Here is a 17865-nt window from a genome sequence, read left to right on the forward strand (position 1 = left end):
AGTGGCTGGTGGGTCTGAACCCTCAGCCTTCTGGGTAGCACTATGCCACCAGAGCTCCCATTAAACACAAGGTTATTAGAAAACATAGAGTCTTGGGCTTCAATGTGGTCAGAATAAGATAGTAAAACAGTGTATGAGTTGGTGAGTAATGCATTTAAACATTTATGAGGTTATCACATGCACTATAATGCCGAACTGGGTTTTGGTTTGAAACTGCCACCATTTATATTCAGCATTCAGCAGTGCCTGGAAAATGAACAAACATGATTTTAATAGCGGGTCTGAGCACTCTTCAGAGTGTCTGTGGTGGTTACATTTGTGTGTCAACTTGGCCGGGCCTGGTTGAGTGGCTGGGCAGCTGAATGTAGTTATTCCCCATGGTGATACTGGTTATTAACTCCATGGTGGAATGTATTGGAGCAGCTGAGTAGCTGCTTTGGGTATGTGGTCTGCTTCCCATATATAAGAAACAGCTTTGGGAATGGTCTCTAGCTCACGGCACGCTTGGACCCTGCATATAGCCGTGTTGTTGTTCAGCAGCCTGCCATGCTCTGCTGACTTTGGGACTTTCAATGAACTTGAATTAATGGCCTTGCTGTGTAGTTTGGTAACATCGGAACTGTGCCTTTTTACTTATCAATCTTGGGCGTGTCAGTCTTAGCAGCCAGCAGCTGTCTGAGTGAAGAAAAGCCTCTAGCTTCAGAGGGCATGTAGCAGAACTGAAGCCCAAGGTTGAGGGGCTTTCACCCAAGCCCCTAGAGCCTGGCACATGGAACTCGGACTTAAAGCCTCCAAATTATAAATAAACTCCTGTTTGTTAAGACCATCCCATTTGTGGTATATTCTTGTCAGAGCAGCACTAGGTAACCAGAACAGTGTCCTTAAAGATGGTACCTTGGTATTGATGTTCTTGTTTTATATTTTGTTGTTGAGAATATGCACAGTAGAACATACACTAATTCAACAATTTTGCATGTACAATTCTGAGACATTGAATTGTGCAACCATTCTCACCCTCCTTTTGAGATGGTCCTCCTCCATTAACTCATTGCCCTGTTTCATATTGATGTTAACCGTAAAAATTGTCTACAAAAAACACACAAAACCCTTGAGTTTCTAGGGAAGGTCCTTTCCTTCTGCCCTACCTCCTAAGAGACATGACAGGGGACAGTTCACCAGTGTCCTCACTGACCTGCAGGGTTAGGGCTAGAATGGCTGAGAGCATCTAGTTAAATTCAACCAACCACAGAGCTGGGGCTAGAACACAAATGTCCTGCCTCCCAGTGTCTAGTCCTCTTTCCACAGTAGCCACTGGGATCATTCCAATACAAAGTAATTTTGGAGGCTAACAGCCATGAGAATTTTCAGATTCAATTTCAACAAAGTGTTACCATTTAAGAAAGACTGCCAAAAAGATAATGGGGATGAAGAAATGCTCTGGAAACTATAAAGTTCTATCCAAAGGTTAGCAATCTGTGGTTTACTGCCAAGGTCAACAAACCCAAGCTCGGATGTAGAGCCAGCTCCTAAACTGAAAGAGCTCAGGGAAGACTGGCCATTCAAGGGTCCCTTTCTCAAGATACTAGTGGATTTGCTGGGATCAAAGGGACAGAGTATGTTGCCTGTGTGCCATGTCTACACTCCTGTTTTAAGTACAACATACTCAAGTCGATTAGAATTAATGCTTGTGTGTTAAACCTACTATTTTCTGGTGTTTTCACTTGTGTTTCAGAGGTCACATACTGAGCTCTAGCCACCTGCACCACTGAGCAATGGTCACCTCTCCAAGGTTTCCAACCGTCTGGGTCCATTAGTGTTTTACTTCCACATGTTTGTATCTGTCCCAGCTGCATTTGAGTTTAGATTCTGCACATACTCTGGCTCTCAAAACCACATTCTTTTGCCTTCACACTACCTCCTTGTCATCCAACTGAATAAGCACTGTTTCTCTGGCTTGGCTCATGAAAGGGGATCCTGACAAAGAGTAAACTCTCCAAGCGCCCAACACTAGAAGGGCGGCAGTGTGTTTGGTGACCTTGCCATTAAGTTAACAATCCGGGTCTGGGCCCAGGCTGGGTGAGCCTGTGAATAATGGGGAGCTGACTGCAAAGCCTTATCATGGTGAAGCTGAGAGGCAGAGCATGCTTTGTCCTACACTTCCCTGATTCTCTCCCCAAGGGCCTTTTCTTAAACCATCCAAGCTAATGGGCTTCTGTGGCAGGCATTCATTCTTCACAGCTCTGATTCAGGCCACTGTGCACGGATTTGGTCTCAGATGTTTCTACACTTAAGGGCTTGTAAAACAGTGAAAGATAGCAGATAAACTTACAGAAAGCCGCCTGTTCTCTGTTAGAAAGAAGGTTCTACTTTATTTCTCTACTGTAATTGGAGTTTTGAAGAGCCCAAGTTAAAGGTGCAGGGAAGGGATGAAATAAGAACACTACAAGGCACAATGTTGCAGAATCCTGCCAACTTGACTTTCTTCCACCCATTTCTCAAATGGTACATACCCATGAGAAAGAGAGAAACTTAGAGGGAAGATTTTTATTGCTGTATAGATATTGGGGGTTGGGGTGGGGGGGAGACAAAGCTTTCCTAAGGTGGTTTTTTTTTTTTTTAGGGACCAGCCCCGTAGTAAAATTATTTTTACTGGTTAAGATCAGAAGTTGTTGGGCAAAAATTAAGAAATGAAAGGTCTTACTAATTTCTAACTGGTTTGCAAAATTATCGTTCTGAAGGACTTGGCTAGGGTAATTCTGGGACTCAACGTCCTAGACAAATTAGCCATCTTTCCACACAAGTTAAGGTCTAAATGTGAGCTGTGTTTCTTCTTTAAAAACTAGTTACCAAAGTTGACAAGTAGGTGGGCTCAAGGGGATAGGTTAGTCACTGGCCAAGGAGGGGCCCTCTCTTTACCTGGTACCCCTTTGGATCGATTTTTTAGTCAGAGTTCAAGAAGTGAGACCAACCAGCAGCTGTGTACTTAAACTTCCAGGTTACAATTCCCTCAACTACCCATCACCCATAAATAGTTAAGAGAGACAGCCAGCCAGTCAGAAACAAGAAGCCAGGTGGCTTTTGCTGGCTTTAAGTATGAAAGCGCTGAGGGAAAGAAAGAGGCAGTTTCCAGGCACTTGGTAAACTGAAAGCAAACTTCTTTATTGTACACAGTACAGAATATAACGCAGCTTGGCAGGATGCATACGGCCCTGCACAGGGGAAGGTATTTCAAATCAACTGGCAGGTTAAAGCCTTTCTGCACTGTAGACTTTCCACACTCTGGAAAAAGAAGCCAAAAAAAAAAAAAAAAAAAAAAAACCCTCCCCAAAAGCCAAAAAAACCATCCAGAGGTGCATGAGTCCGATGGGAATGCAACGGTGATGCCGCCATCCTCTGTCCCGTGACAGCACAGGCCATGCGGTCACAGCAGGGGAGGGGGAGCTCAGGCGACAGAGGATTATTTTCATAGTTTCGAAGACAGCATAAATCCACCTCCCTCCAAAACAGAAGGGAAAAAAAAAAAAAAAAACCCAAACCAGGATAAGACAGGAAAAACAAATCCTATACAGCATTTACAACAAATCACTCTAGCCAGCTGGGGGTAAAGTATGCATGTATGTATAGACTATGTGTCGGTTAGAAAGCTATAAATATGGTCTAGAAAGAGTCCTTTGATTAGAGTACAATGCTAATTAAGGCCCAAGCTATAGGTTCAATACCTTTGGGGGCCAATTAGCGTCCAATAGAGGAAAAGCTTATGTTTCCATAGCTATAAAATGCACCCCTTTGCCCTGTGAGCCACTTTCACAAATGTGCTGTTGGTCATAGGGAAACTTTTAGAGACCAAAGGGAGCTCCATTTACAGAAAAACAACTCCAAATGTGTCTTCCACTCACTGGGTCAGCACTGTCCCCTTTACATGTGAAGAACAGCCTAGTCACTCTTAACATACTTAGTGGCACAGGGTGCACAGAATCCTACCAACGGAGCCAGTAACAAGGTACCACCACTTCCTCATCATTTTTCCTCTATTCTGAGCTCAGCTGTCACATAGCTTTAGCTTGGTTGTTTACAACGTTTTCAGTATAATACAGCAATCAGAACAAACTTTTTCAAAGAAAAGGTGGCAGGAAGCAAAAATGCTAGCACTGTTTTTACCTGTCAGTGTCACACAGAAGTCTCAAACCCCATTGAATCATATGCAGGGTTCAAAGTCCAAAACGTAAAGGAAAAAGAAAACAAAGCAAACTGATGAAATGGAAATTGTCGTCGTCGTGCCCAGATAAGAGTACCTAGGGTTCCCACCAGGTGGCCAGGTTTCAAATGGACATGACATGTATTATGTACATATGCTTTCCAGAGAGGGCATGGTAGTGAACATGGAGAACTATACACACAGAATTGAAGCTGGGTGTCCAGAATGCCCCGCATACTTCAAAATGTACAACTCAGGTGCAAATATTCCGTCAGGTTGTCTGGTGCAGAAAGCACAAAGCAGGCAACAAGCGGGCTTTTACATGGCTCCGGGGAAGCCCCCAGCAAAGCCCCTTTCAAGCTGCAGCGTCTTCATAAGTCGGCACGGCCTCATCTAAAGGATGCAGTGCACAGTTACCAAAAGTTTTTTTTTTTTTTCTTTAAATACCAAAACTACAAAAATCAGTTTATAAACTGTTTTTTTTTTTCTTCCCCCCAAACAGCCACCAAAACAAAACATCCCCAAATCAAAGCAAAACAAAATACTGTTAAAAGTGTTAACCACCTTTCTCCTAAAAAGAAAGCCAGCCATACAGAGCCATGGGACTGGGAAGATAAAGGGGGCTTACTTGACTTGGTGATCACATGATCTGAAGGTTCTCAAGAGTAGTGATTTACTGAGAACCACGGAGTGAGTAATAGCTGTCCTGACTTTCTCCTCTTCTTTCTAGACCAAGGGGAAGTGGTTTGGATTGAGCTCCAAATTCCAAGATGAATTTTTAACTCTTCATGGTTTGAGCCTCCCCAACTTAGCCTAGCTACTCTCCTATGTATTTATGATTTTTTTAATACATTGTGCAAATCAGAGCCCTTCTGTATAAAGGCATTTAGTAGTCCGCAATCAATAAAGATTGTCACATACTCTCTCTCCTGCTTTGCGGGTACTAACCTGAACAAGGTATTGCTTTGCATATATTGTCCATGGTAAGGAGGCTCCATTTCAATCTCTTCCCAGAAACCTCGTTACATTCAGAGTGGAGGCACCAGCCCCTTCCTCTTGGTAGTTTTCTGCCCTCCCTGTTTCCACTCCCTAGCCAAGGTATCGGTCTTTAAAGGTGCCAATCCAGAAATGGCTTGGGCTCTCCAGATAATACTCAAAGGGCAAGCTTTAGGAACAGCCAAAAACACAAACAAAACCACTGCCCTCATTTGCCTGAATGGGAACTGCCTAGCTCTAGGGTTTGGTTGCTCAGCCGCTCAGTAACTTAGTAAGCAAAGCCTTCAGCATAGGGGAGGCTGCTGCAGCGATCCACATCCAGGAGGTAAGCGGGGTTGTCTTCAAAGTGGGTCAGTGGCAGGGTATCCTCCTCGTTCAGGTGGCACTCAGACTCTGCCTTCAGAAACGGACGCTGATTGTCAGGGAAGGCCATGGAGAAAAGGGCATCCGGGTCACAGACAAATTTGTAGACATATCGCTCGCCTGCCACCTGAGAGAGAAAACACACCTTCAAGACCCAGCTGGAACAGGGCATGGGATAAGGGAAGAATAGTGAGATTGCTGTAAAGTCATTAAGCTCTCAGCGACCCAGGCACAAAGCAAGCTCATTAGCTAGCTGTTTAGCCAAATCATTTGGATTTATTTTGATAACTTGTGGGAATGATTACCTGCCAAGCATTTTGTTGACACCGCAGCTCAGCAGTTGAAATAGAAGATGTTTGCAATTCAAAATCACACTAGATAGGCTTTTTAAAAGAAAATCCTCACTTTCTATTTTAGAATGGTTATGCTGAGGCTGGTGCCTGGTGTTACAAGAAACGATAAGGATTGAGAGGTACAGTGCACAAATCAGACCACGTTTTCACTTCCCTCCAAAGTTCACAGTCTTCACAGTATAGCTTTGTTACTTAGATGGGTTAAGGATTTTATTAGAAAACGTGTGGAAATTTTAAGTACATTCAAAAGCCAAATAGAACTGCTTCTTGGCTTACCAGCAATTTTAAATTACTCAATCCATGCTGCCTTTACACTGAAGGAAGATAACTGATAACTACCTTTGTATGGATTTTATGTATCATAATATTATTAGAACCAAAAAGGTCTTGATTATTCAAGGGGCTAATGATGTAGTTGATGAACTACCTAGGTCAATGGGATCACCCACTCTTTCTTTGCTGATTGTTTAGCAACAGTAAAAGAAAGCACAGAAGACTGGACATCAAACCTCATAATCGGCTTCAGTGAAGTAACAGAGGGGTAAGGGAGGGTGACAATGATTACACTTTAGATTCAAAAATTCTAACTGTTGCATTTAATCCTGCCCTTCTCTCACAGGAAACCAAAGACCAATGATAGTTAATCATTCTGTTGGTGACTCTAAGATCTTTTTAATTGAAGAAGTAAAGCTTTGCCTCTAAACACTAACTTTAGAAAGTCTGTTGCTACAGTGGCTGATTATACAGAAACCAAGTACCATTACCCCAGTAGGTCTTAAGCTTATTTTATGGTGATACATCTACATTTAGCCATCAGAACATGGTTGTTCCTTGGAACTCTAACAGAGGAACTGGGGGCTGCACATATAAAACTAGACAAGTAGCATCTCCATCAAAGGAAGCCTTAGGGAGGATGGCAGATGCACACACACTATCAACCATCCCTATTTAATTTTTCTGAAACCACAGCTTTACTATAAAGCCCTGGCTCCCAACCCCCAAAAGCCAGTATGTGCATGTGGAAGAGCGAGGCAGAAGGGTGTAGTGGAAATAGTACTAGATGAGAAGCCTAGGACTTCAGAGTCTTGAAAGAGTGAAAAGGTAATATATATATACCGTGACTGAAAACAAGTAGGGCTGGCCAGGGAAAGAGGGCACTGGGAATATTCTAGTTCTTAAATAAGGACAGTGGTTTAATAGGTGTATTTTCATTTTATACATGCTTGATAACTTACAAGCATGTTAACATTTATTCTTTGGTAAGACAAATGCTACATTAAAACATAATTAAGACTCAGGGCAGCCTTATATCCTGTATGAAGTGCTAAAAGGTCTGGAAAGCCTTCTTCCATGGAAAGCTGTTTAATATTTTACGGTAGAGAGGGGAATATGGGGTCACAGTATCATGTACCTATTAGAAAGATGGACTCGGCTTTAGTGAGGACAAATTCTCAAAAGCACTGCTCATAAGGCTCCTGCCAAATTCATCTTATTGGTTACTACCATGTAGACTGATGAAATACAGGTATTCCCCTGCTTTTTGAAAGTTCACTTTACGCCACTCACTTCTGTGAAAGCTATTAGTATCTGTTTCCACTAAAGAAATCTGAAGATTTTCACTTTTACAAAAAAAAAAAAAAAGAAAAAGAAAAACAGGCAAAAAGCAAAATCTGAGTTCAGCATTTGTTTTGCAGAGAGTTCTTAAAGAGGCAGTGCGTACCCCAAGCAGTGAGGGTGGTGTTGCCAAGCTCCTTCCCTGGGATCTACACTCAGCACCTCAGCATAAAGCCTCTCCATGTCTGAACTGTGCCTATGAACATTATATGTTAATGTTGTTGCTGTTGTTATGTGCCGTTGAGTCAGCCCCAATTCATAGTGACCCCTCTTTGGGTTTCCGAGGCGGTATCACTACGGAGGTAGATTGCCCAACCTTCCTTCCAAGGAGTGGCCGGTGGGTTTGAACCACCAGCCTTCTGGTTAGCAGTCAGGTGCCTTAGGCACTACGCTACTAGAGCTCCTTATGTTAGTGTTATTCTAGGTTTTATGTGTTATTTGGTAGGTTATTTTTGGGGTCTGGGACGACTCAAAATTTTTTCCCATATAAATTAATGGTAACTGCTGCTTCACGTTTTGGCTTATGGAACGTTCTACTTTTGGATAGAGGAGGAAACCTGGAGAATAGCACAGTATAAAATTTGGTGGCTAAGAAAGCAATCAGAGATTTGTGATACCTATCTTTTATCTATACATGGGATTTTAAGATTGACCTCTTACCATCTGTCCCAATAAGGATTTTATTCTGGCTTCCTCAAAATATGCTTCACCATCTCTATTCTCCTACCAGTTGACTTTGCGACCAATTTAAAAAGTTCAGGTTTTCATGTTGAGTTCCAGTTTCTTTAGGTTTTGAAAGAGATATAAGATTTTCCTATTCTTCTTACACTTTTGAGAATATCAAGCCAATGGATTTTGAGTCCTAGGTGTTCTAATAACTAAAGACTTCAACTAAGCTCTGTGGGAGTAGAGACTTTCAACTTGATTCCCTCATGTGCTCCTTTATGGATACAATGGTTGGCCTACTTTTCTGGACATCTTTGTTTAATAAGAGACATTCTAAGTAAAGCAGAGGAGCCTAATTTTCCTACTGTGTGTTCCACATGCAACCTCTGGCTTCCATGAACCCAAGAGTATTAAAGGCCTCCTAACATCTCATTTGATGCTTAAGTTTGTTTTTACAAGATTTTTTTCTTCCCCTATTCCAGAAGCATTTTTGAGGACAACATTCTCTGTTTATTACAGATGCCCTTGACATTTTCTTTGAAAGTGCTCAGGGTGGTCTAAATTGTCTCTTGTCATTGTCCCACCTTCTGCATGATGCCCTTTTCATAGTAATAGCGCAGAGAACGGCTGAGTTTGTCATAGTTCATGGCTGGCCGATTCTTCTGGATGCCCCAACGCCGAGCAACCTAGAGAGACAGGAAAGTAGAGAGCAATGGAAACACATTCCTTAGACCTAGTGGTTTTCTCTGAATTTCAGGACAGCCAGGTCTGTAACTTGACCGGTTTTTGTCAATGTCCCCTTTCCCTGACCTGGAAGGGAAAGGGTTTAATCCTCTCAAGACCATTCAACAAAGGTGATGATTCATTCAGTCATAACCGCTAGGAGGTAAGACCTAGAGGTAGAAGAATCCTAACACTGTAAGATTGCAGAGGACCAGGCTAACGTCCCAGAGGAAGCAGGCTCTCTTCTGCTTCAAGCAGGCTCTCTACAGTTTCTCCATATATGAATTATTGACCAATACTCATAGCCCATTAACATGTTGCCATTAAGTGCTATGGTTTCTGTAGCAGTCAATAAGGAATAATTAGAATGGTCATTGCTGAAACATTAGAAACACACTAGTGAGTTGCTAATGGGCCAGCAGAGCAAAAGTTCAATTCTAATAAGATTGGAGAGGGGCTGGGAGATGTTTACTTATTGCAGCTCATGGAGTAAGGGGGAATCAGATCATTTCAGCCTGCTGCCATCCAATACCCTGCTCCCAGCAGACTTACAGAATGGACACTAAAGCATGTAGCACCATTATCCACTTAATGAAAAATTAACAGGGCTTCCCAAACAGTTCTGAAGTGCATTATATTCAACCCAGTCCACCTGAGGTGCAGTGATGGGGAGATGTAATTGGAGCTATGGATCTAGAAATCTTGTAGCAGGAAAACTTCCTAGTAGAAGAAGCCAATTATCAGAGCAGTCAAGCAATTTCTGTTCTCAAGTATCTCAACATCCAAAATCCTACATATAAAGAAGACTATCAAGATAGGAGAGTAACTCTGGAAACACAAGTCTTCTCAGAGGTCCTCAGATGTATGCAAATCAGGGGCCATGTTTTGAACATTTTAGGTCCATTTTTGGGAACTTTTTTTTTTTTTTTAAATAACTAGTACTCATATACCACATAATGTCCATTCAGGCAACACCTGACTGCATATAACTCGATGGCCCCATGAGGTTATAACAGTTTCAGAAATCCCTATCAGAGAATCAGACACAGCAAACACAAGAGCTTCCCACACTTAACATGTGTATTCCACGTCTCTTGTATACAGAGCAAATGCACTGCCAGGTGTATAATGGTGCATATACAACCTATAATACAGATGTCTTCATAGTCACAATAAATGGCTATGTTACTGGCTTATGTATGCACTGTACTTTTTATCTAAAAAATTTACCAAGTAACAGTGTATGCTTTGACTCATAGGCAGCAGCATCCAATCTCATGCATCATACATCTCGAGTGCTGTAGCGTTCTCTCTGTTTAATTTTCTTTCAAAAATATTGTGAAGTGCATTATGGGTCTCAAATGCAGCAAAATCAGTGCTAGAGATAGCAGCATCAAGAGGCAAAGGAGAAGTATCAATGTGGCAGTGAAACAAAAGGTTATGAAACAACACAAAGGTGGAGAATCAGTAAATGCTATTGCTTGCAACTTAGGCATGTCACACTTAACAAATTACTACCATCTTCAAAAAACAAAGAAAAAATTCCCCAGCCTGTTGTACCTCCACTGAAAGCTACACAAGGCTAAAGAGAGGGACCTATATCAGATACAGAGAAATTGCTAATGATGTGGATTGAGGACCAAACCCAAAAACAAATCCCATTAGCACACTGGCCACCACCACTGCTAAGGCACAAAGCTTGTTCAAGTTGCCTAAAGAAAAAGCAAGACCAGACTATGATAACAGTGTTTGCACAATGTCCAAATCACGTAACATCCTATTTCGCTGGATGCATCGTGGATGTTAAATGATGCATGACTGTACATTTCATTGATGTTTTAAAAACCCAATGTTAAAACATGGAGTGAGAAGTAGGGAGAGTGTCAGAGGAAAAGTGGATCATAAAGCAGTGCTTCACTTAAAGTATATGGGTGGAAGGAAAGGAACATCTCTTGAATTCAGGATTGTAAAATGACCTTTAATAAGTACCAGAAATGATAAGCAAGAAAGAATGCATCTGTTCTGATTACATTAGAATAAGAATCACACGCATGATTCTTCTCTGTCTTGAAAAAAAAAAAAACTAACCTGCGAAAGGTCAATTTCTATTCATTTGCTTCGTATCTCTTTGGGACATACGACTGCTCTGGCTCTCCTCTTTTCTCCATATTGTACCCATACACTACCATCAGAATATCCAGAAGGGCAAAATTTACCAAAAACAAATAAAACACAACAAATCCTGGTCCAAATGGGAAGTAGTGGTAAGAAGGGAAATCTGTTAAATCAATCAATGCTTGCCCTTTCAAGTTGTTTAAAAGAAAGAACACTCTGAAACTATACTTGCTGTCCGCCATAGTGATGCAGGGTATTTTAGAAGTAGCCCAGTCTCTTGTTTTACTATGCTCAGTGGCGAGAACAATTTTTTTTTTTTAATTTTTATTGTGATTTGGGTGATACAGAGCAAATTCATTTTCCATATATCATTTCATACACATTTCGTTTCATGGTACTGACTACAATTTCCCACAATGTAACAACAGCTCTCTTCCTCCTTCCTCCCTGTCATCACCTCTTCCCTGTGTCCTTTCCTATGCACTTCTGCCTCCGGAGCTATCTCCCTGGCGAGAACAACTCTTAAATATTCTTAACTTTAGTCGTGACCCCTTTCTGCTGTCACTTGTATATGCAACAGCTTACTGGAGAAAGGTTTTGTATATGCCCAGACTTCAAAGCAGCTCTGGTATCCATAGTTACTGACTCATCCCGTCAGGCCAGAGCCCTGATTCCGTAGCCCTCGGCAGGGCTGCGCCTTCTACAGTATCGCGTGATGCAGCACAGCTCCAGAGCAGCTGGAAATTAGGGCTGTCCCTTTTTTTTGGAAGATGGGAGGCAAGCAATAGCTTGTTATCGCTCTTTCTTTTATCTTCCTCATTAGTTACTTTAATAGCACACATCTGAGGACTGAGGCTGAAGGAGTTAAACCATACACATTATCTCTTCCTCCCCTTTAAAGACAGCCTGAGCCACAGCACTGGGAGCAGCTCTTGCTTGCAGCCCATCCTTTTAAACCTCCCCATGGCATCACTTATCTGCCACATGTTCAACAAACAACCCTACCCCCAAAATATTCATTAATGCAGATTCACAGTTAAAATGGCTCCAGATTAAAGCCGAGTCAGTCATAATTGAGAGGGTGCTAAGCTGGATGACTATCAAAAGACATTTGATTAGGGGGCCTGCCAAAACGCAGTTCTAAAACCACAATTTCCATGCACAGTGTAATGGGTATTATGGATAATTACCCAGAGTGCACTACTCAGCCACACAGCTGCCTACAATTACGTCCCAAACAGCTTCCTCCTCCGCTTCACCCTTCAAACTCTCCACATGACGACTCTTTACAGTTTTTTCAAGGGTTGGTATCTTTCTGAGATTAACAGGGGTAGGGCCCCCGGAGTTATACAAGGTGGGGGTGGGTGGGAGAAAGACTCAACAACTGTGCGTCCCGAGGCCAAACGCCACATGTGGAGCAGAATGTTCCTGGGTTAAGAGAAGGGAACAGTCAGGGTTTATGGAATGCTCGGGACTGCAAGGCAGGGTAGAAAGAAGCACTTCCTGAAGAAACAAAACTGCCCAATCTGCCAAGAGGCTCAAGGCTACTGTAGGCCTCTCACGTGACTCGGCTGCTTGGTATTTATGTGCATTCTGAATTAATATTAGTTTCTTTATTAAGTAAGAAAGCCAGGGCCCTTTGCCATCTGTTCATCATTTTCTTTACCACTAGTAGGAAAGCAGAAGATTCAATAACAGCTTTACAAAGGGTCATAACCAGGTTTACCTGCAGCTGTACAGCCTGCGCTTAGGCCCGAGGCAGTGGCAATAAAGTAATAAAAGCTCCTGTTTGTGAAACAAGATAAATCAATAAGGGCTGCCCACATGACAGAGCTACTTTCAAAAGGCCTCAATGAGTCTAGGCGAGACTGCGTTCCTCAAGCCTCATATAAACCAGGCCAGTTATTATTATTAGGGTTATTATTATTAGGAAAGCAGTGAGGAGAAGAAAGGGCCAATAGGGGACAGATGGTCCCACTTCTTCTACATGACTTAGCACAACAGAAATGCTTAGAAAATAATAGTACCAAACACTGCCTTAGAAGGTGGACTAAGCCTTAACAGAAACTGTATACATACTAGATGTTGATATATTTCCACCTTCATGAATGATTCAAGACAGGGACCGCCATATGTATACCCTCTTTGACAACTTGCCTTTAATAAGCCTTAGGAGCTGTGGTGGTGCAGTGGTTAAACCATTCCTGGCTGCTAACCAAAACGTGGACGGTTAGAACCCTCCAGAGGAGTCTGCTTTCATAAGGATTTACTGCGTTGGAAACCTTATGGGGCAGTTCTACTCTGCCCTATAGGGTCACTGTGAGTCTGAATCAACAAACTGGCAGTGAATTTGGTTTTTGGTTTTAATATCAAAACTCAAGCCAAAATCACTGCCGTTGAGTCAGATCTGACTCACAGTGACTCCCTCCCCTCCTTGGGTTTCTGAGGCAGTATCTCTACGGAAGTAGATTGCCCAGTCAGAAACTAAAAACCAGTCCATTTAGATATACCTAATTTAATTTACTTTGTTAATGATATTCAGGAAAAAGGTTCTGTAGCATGCCTTCTCCAATGAGAAGTGGTACTCGTTCTGCCTATAGGTTTTTCTGCCAATAGTTTTGGACAAACAGTAACACTGTTCTTTTTCTAACAAAATAATGGAGGTCTGTGTCATCTCTCAACTATTGTGATGCCACATAACTTTTTTTTTTTTAATTGTGATTTGGGCAAAAGTTTACAGAACAAATTCATGTTCCATACAACAGTTTACACACATTTTGTTTCATGACATTATTGCAATCCCCATAATGTTAACAGCTTTCTTCCCACTTCCTCCCTGTGGTTACCTTTTCCCTGTGTCCTCCTTTCCTGTGCATTCCTGTCCCCTGAGCTATCTCCCTGTGAAATACTGCCCTTCTGATTTCCCATGGTTGATTGTTCCAAGGAGTGTACCTATCTGGTACAAGTGTTCACCTTATATGCTTGTCTATTGTTTAGCTGGAAGCCACAGGAGTGAGTTCAGTTCTAGGTCTGAAGGGTCATTAGGGGCCTAGGTTTCACCAGTCTCTATCAGACCAATAAGCCTGGTCTTTTTTTTTTTCCTTTTTTATGATTTTTGAGTTCTGTTCCACATATTTCTTCCATTCTATCCAGGATCTCCTGCACTGATCCCTTTCCTAGTGGTTGACGGTGGTAGCTGGGGGCCATCTAGTTCTGGACTCATGGTCACATAAGGCTGAGGTTCACATGGTCTATTAGTCCCTTGGACTAACTGTTTCCATGTGCCTTTGGTTTTCTTCATTCTTCTTTGCTCCGAATGAGGAAAGACAAATTGTTACATCTTAGGTGGCTGCTTACAAGCTTTTAAGGTCCCAGTCACTACTCACCAAAGTAGAAAATAGAACAATGTTTTTTGCATCAGTTGCGCTTGATGTCCCCCATGTCCACCGTCTGGAGCCCAAGGGTCCAACAACTTGCTCCCTCGGGGTGGTTGGCACCATGCAACACACTTTTAAAAAACCTAACCTCAAAAGATTGACTAATCTCTCATAATTTTATTTCTCCAGTTAAGAGTCATTTGAGATACATAATGTGCTAATTGCATCCTGTAGTATTTTACCAAAATATCATGCAACACATTCATGTAGCCTCAGATACAGGCTATGACATACAAGGGCTGAGGACAAAATCAGTCTGTATCACTGAAACACAACTTAAAAATGATTTTGGACATAAGTCTTCATAGCTACTCTCCCCAGATTTTGCAGAAGTGTTACATATATTTTTATGCATTCTACAGTGTTGGTATATTGTAAACTATCTTATTGATAGGAAGGGCACTGGCAACTCACTGGTTAGGCCAGAATATGAAAATAAGGGAGAGCATATTTAGCACAGTTAAAAACCTCAAAAACCAAATTCACTGCCATGAAGTCGAATCCGACTCATAGCGACCCCTCCTTGGGTTTCTGAGGTGGTATTACTACGGAAAACCTCAAGGGATATATAAACAGTTAACAATCGCCATCATCATCATCATCTCAAAAGTCATCTGAGTCCAGCACTCAGTGCTCACCTCCTCAGGCTCTATCAGCTTGAATTCCATGCCTCGACCCGTCCAGGCTATGAAGTGGGCATTGGCTGGGTCATCCAGAAGGGTAACCAGGAATTGCCAGAGCTGTAGGGAACCTCGCCTCTGGTAAGGGGGCCCCTCTCGATACATAGTGGGCTCCTGTTTGACTTTGCCTGTTTGGAGCAAAGGTACATATGCATTACTTCAGTCTCACGTTTCTCAGGTAATTTTGGCAGAAAGAACTGCGAATGACATTAGTCTTGGCAAGAATAATGGAGGTGCTCTGACATCTTTAACCCTCCATCTTAGTAACAAACTTCAGATGGGGATACTTACCTTCCAGTCTTTCAGGCACCACACAAGTGTCGTCAAAGTACAACCGGGGATCTTTCTCATATGAAAAACCTGAAAGACAATTTAGAAAGAAAGACCATGATGCTTAACAGCCTCTATCTGTGTTGTATTAAAATTATGGATTTAAGGACTACAATGGGATTCTATCATTTCAGGCCCTAAGCTCTATGCTGTATCTATCCCAGACTGTATTTTCAGGGACTTCAGAGGACTTAGGCACTCACAGTCTGATGCTGTCACCTGAGCCTCAGTCCAGAGAGCATCAATTCCTGCTATCAGAGCTAAGACTGCGGTAAAGCACTGAGTCATCAGTAAGTTCCTTCACAGCTTGCTTCTGAGATCTGCATGGATCAATGTTGCTGTGACTAAGCCTTTATCTCTGAAAAGACATCTCATCTATTTCAGTTGGCCCACTGGATGGATTTGGTTGATCTGTACATAGTCCCATCATTTTCCTTTAGCTAATGTCAATTTCAACCTTTCCTATAATTTGCCCAGACTACTCACATACCTCATTCAATTATGAAAGAGAATGGAATATAGAGAAATGTTGCCAAAATGGAGAAAGATTTGAGGCTGGTGGAATGTTCCTAATAGCAGACTTGGGGCTGATGAAACACTGGTAAGAGCAGGAAGCTTAAGAGCAAATTGGAGGTGGTTTTCTCACAGACACAGTGGAGGAATCTCAAGAGACTCTAGCAATAAAATGTCTTCATTTTACAGATAACAAATCAAGCGTCAAGAAAGGGGGAACTGACTGGTCCAATGACACATGCTATGTGGAAATGAAAGCAGGGTAAAACAAAGTGCTAAAGGGGTCAAGGAGAAGGAAAAACAACTCAATTCCCAAACCCTCAACAGACACATTCATTGCTGACCACCATGTCTCCAGGCATCCTCACAGATCAGTGGCTCAAATCAAAGCCAGTTTACAGACAGCCTCACTGGGACCACATCCTTCCTGTAGTCCAGCCCACTCAGGTGTGGAGATTCCAATGTTGTCCTCTACGAACATATTTCTTAGGAGAAAGCCCCAGGAGCTTCTGCCTGATAAAAAAGGCTTCCCTGCACTCAGGTCTCCAATAAATAAACCTAGCTCACAGTACAGGTATGTGTATTTCAAGTATGCAGTGGGGATAGGCAGGGAATGACGCTCTACAATGAAGAGTTTTCATCAACTTTTGAGAGGGATTTGCTGTGATTTAAATATTCTCATTGGTAAAGGTGCCAAGAAATAGTTGTTCTTTCCTCTTCACAATCAACCCAAATCAAGCAGCTTCTTGGTAGGCCCTGCATCAACATCTCAACAACAGAAAAAAAAAAAAATCCAATTAAAATATGGGCAGAGGAAATTAACAGACAGTTCACCAAAGAACACATTCAGACAGCCAACAAACACATAAAGAAATGCTTGTGATTATTAACCCTTAGAAAGATACAAATCAAAACAACAATGAGATATTGGTATGACACCTGTATAAAACAGTATAGTTCTTCCTTAAAAAGTTGGAAATAACACATCCAATAGAATAGAATTGAGAACCTAGAAATAGATCCATCAGCCTATGGTCAGCTGATCTTTGACAAAGGGCCGAAATCCATTAAATGGGGAAGAGATTGTCTGTTTAACAAATGGTGCTAGCAAAACTGGATATTCATTTGCAGAAAAAGGAAACCAGACCTATTCCTCCCACCATACACAAAAACTAACTCTAGGTGGATCAAAGACTTAAACGTGAAACCTAAACTATAAAATACCTCATGGAAAAACTAGGGGCAAATTAAGGGGCCCTGATATATGACATAGCATAACTCAAAATGCACAAACAGCATAAGATAAACTAGATGAATGGGGCCTTCTAGAAATCAATTTGTATGTGCTTCCAAAGACTTCTCCAAAAGAGTCAAAAGAGAACCTACAAATTGAGAAAAAATACTTGGAAATGACATATCTGACAAGGGACTTCTCTCTAGAATTTATTAAAAAAAAAAAACTCCAAAACCTCTACAACAAAAAAACAAATAATCCAATTAAAAATGGGGAGAAGACATGAATAGACATTTCAGCGAAGAGGATATACAGGCAGCCAACAAACATGAAAAAATGCTCATGGTATTAGCCATTAGAGAGATGCAAATCAAAACAACAATAAGATACCATTTTGCCCCAGCACTAGGAGCAAAGTTCAACAAGACAGAATATAACAAATCTTGGTTAGGATGTAGAGATATTGGGACTCTCATACACTGCTGTTGGGACTGTCATATGATACAACCATCTTGGAAAGCAGTATGGTGATTCCTTAAAAAATTGGAATTAGAAATACCATTTGACCAGCAATTCCATTACTAAGTATATTTCCTAAAGAAGTGAGAGCCAGGACAAGAATGGATATATGCACACCCATGTTCAT

General features: G+C 41.7%; 1 protein-coding gene across 1 annotated transcript in view; it reads right to left on the reverse strand.

Moving 5' to 3' along the window:
- Positions 1-5459: 5459 nt before the first annotated feature.
- The window catches only part of ETV5 (ETS variant transcription factor 5), a 79602-nt gene continuing 67196 nt past the window's right edge, over positions 5460-17865 (reverse strand). Inside the window, exons 9-12 of the mRNA XM_007935971.2 lie at positions 15434-15502; positions 15101-15270; positions 8772-8873; positions 5460-5681 (exon numbers count right to left, since the gene is read on the reverse strand). Coding sequence (XP_007934162.1) covers positions 5460-5681; positions 8772-8873; positions 15101-15270; positions 15434-15502 — 563 coding nt within the window. The remainder of the gene's footprint in view (positions 5682-8771; positions 8874-15100; positions 15271-15433; positions 15503-17865) is intronic.

Source organism: Orycteropus afer, unplaced genomic scaffold (genome assembly GCF_000298275.1).
Source record: "Orycteropus afer afer isolate SDZICR_OR568_19922 unplaced genomic scaffold, OryAfe1.0 scaffold00032, whole genome shotgun sequence".
NCBI lineage: Eukaryota > Metazoa > Chordata > Mammalia > Tubulidentata > Orycteropodidae > Orycteropus > Orycteropus afer.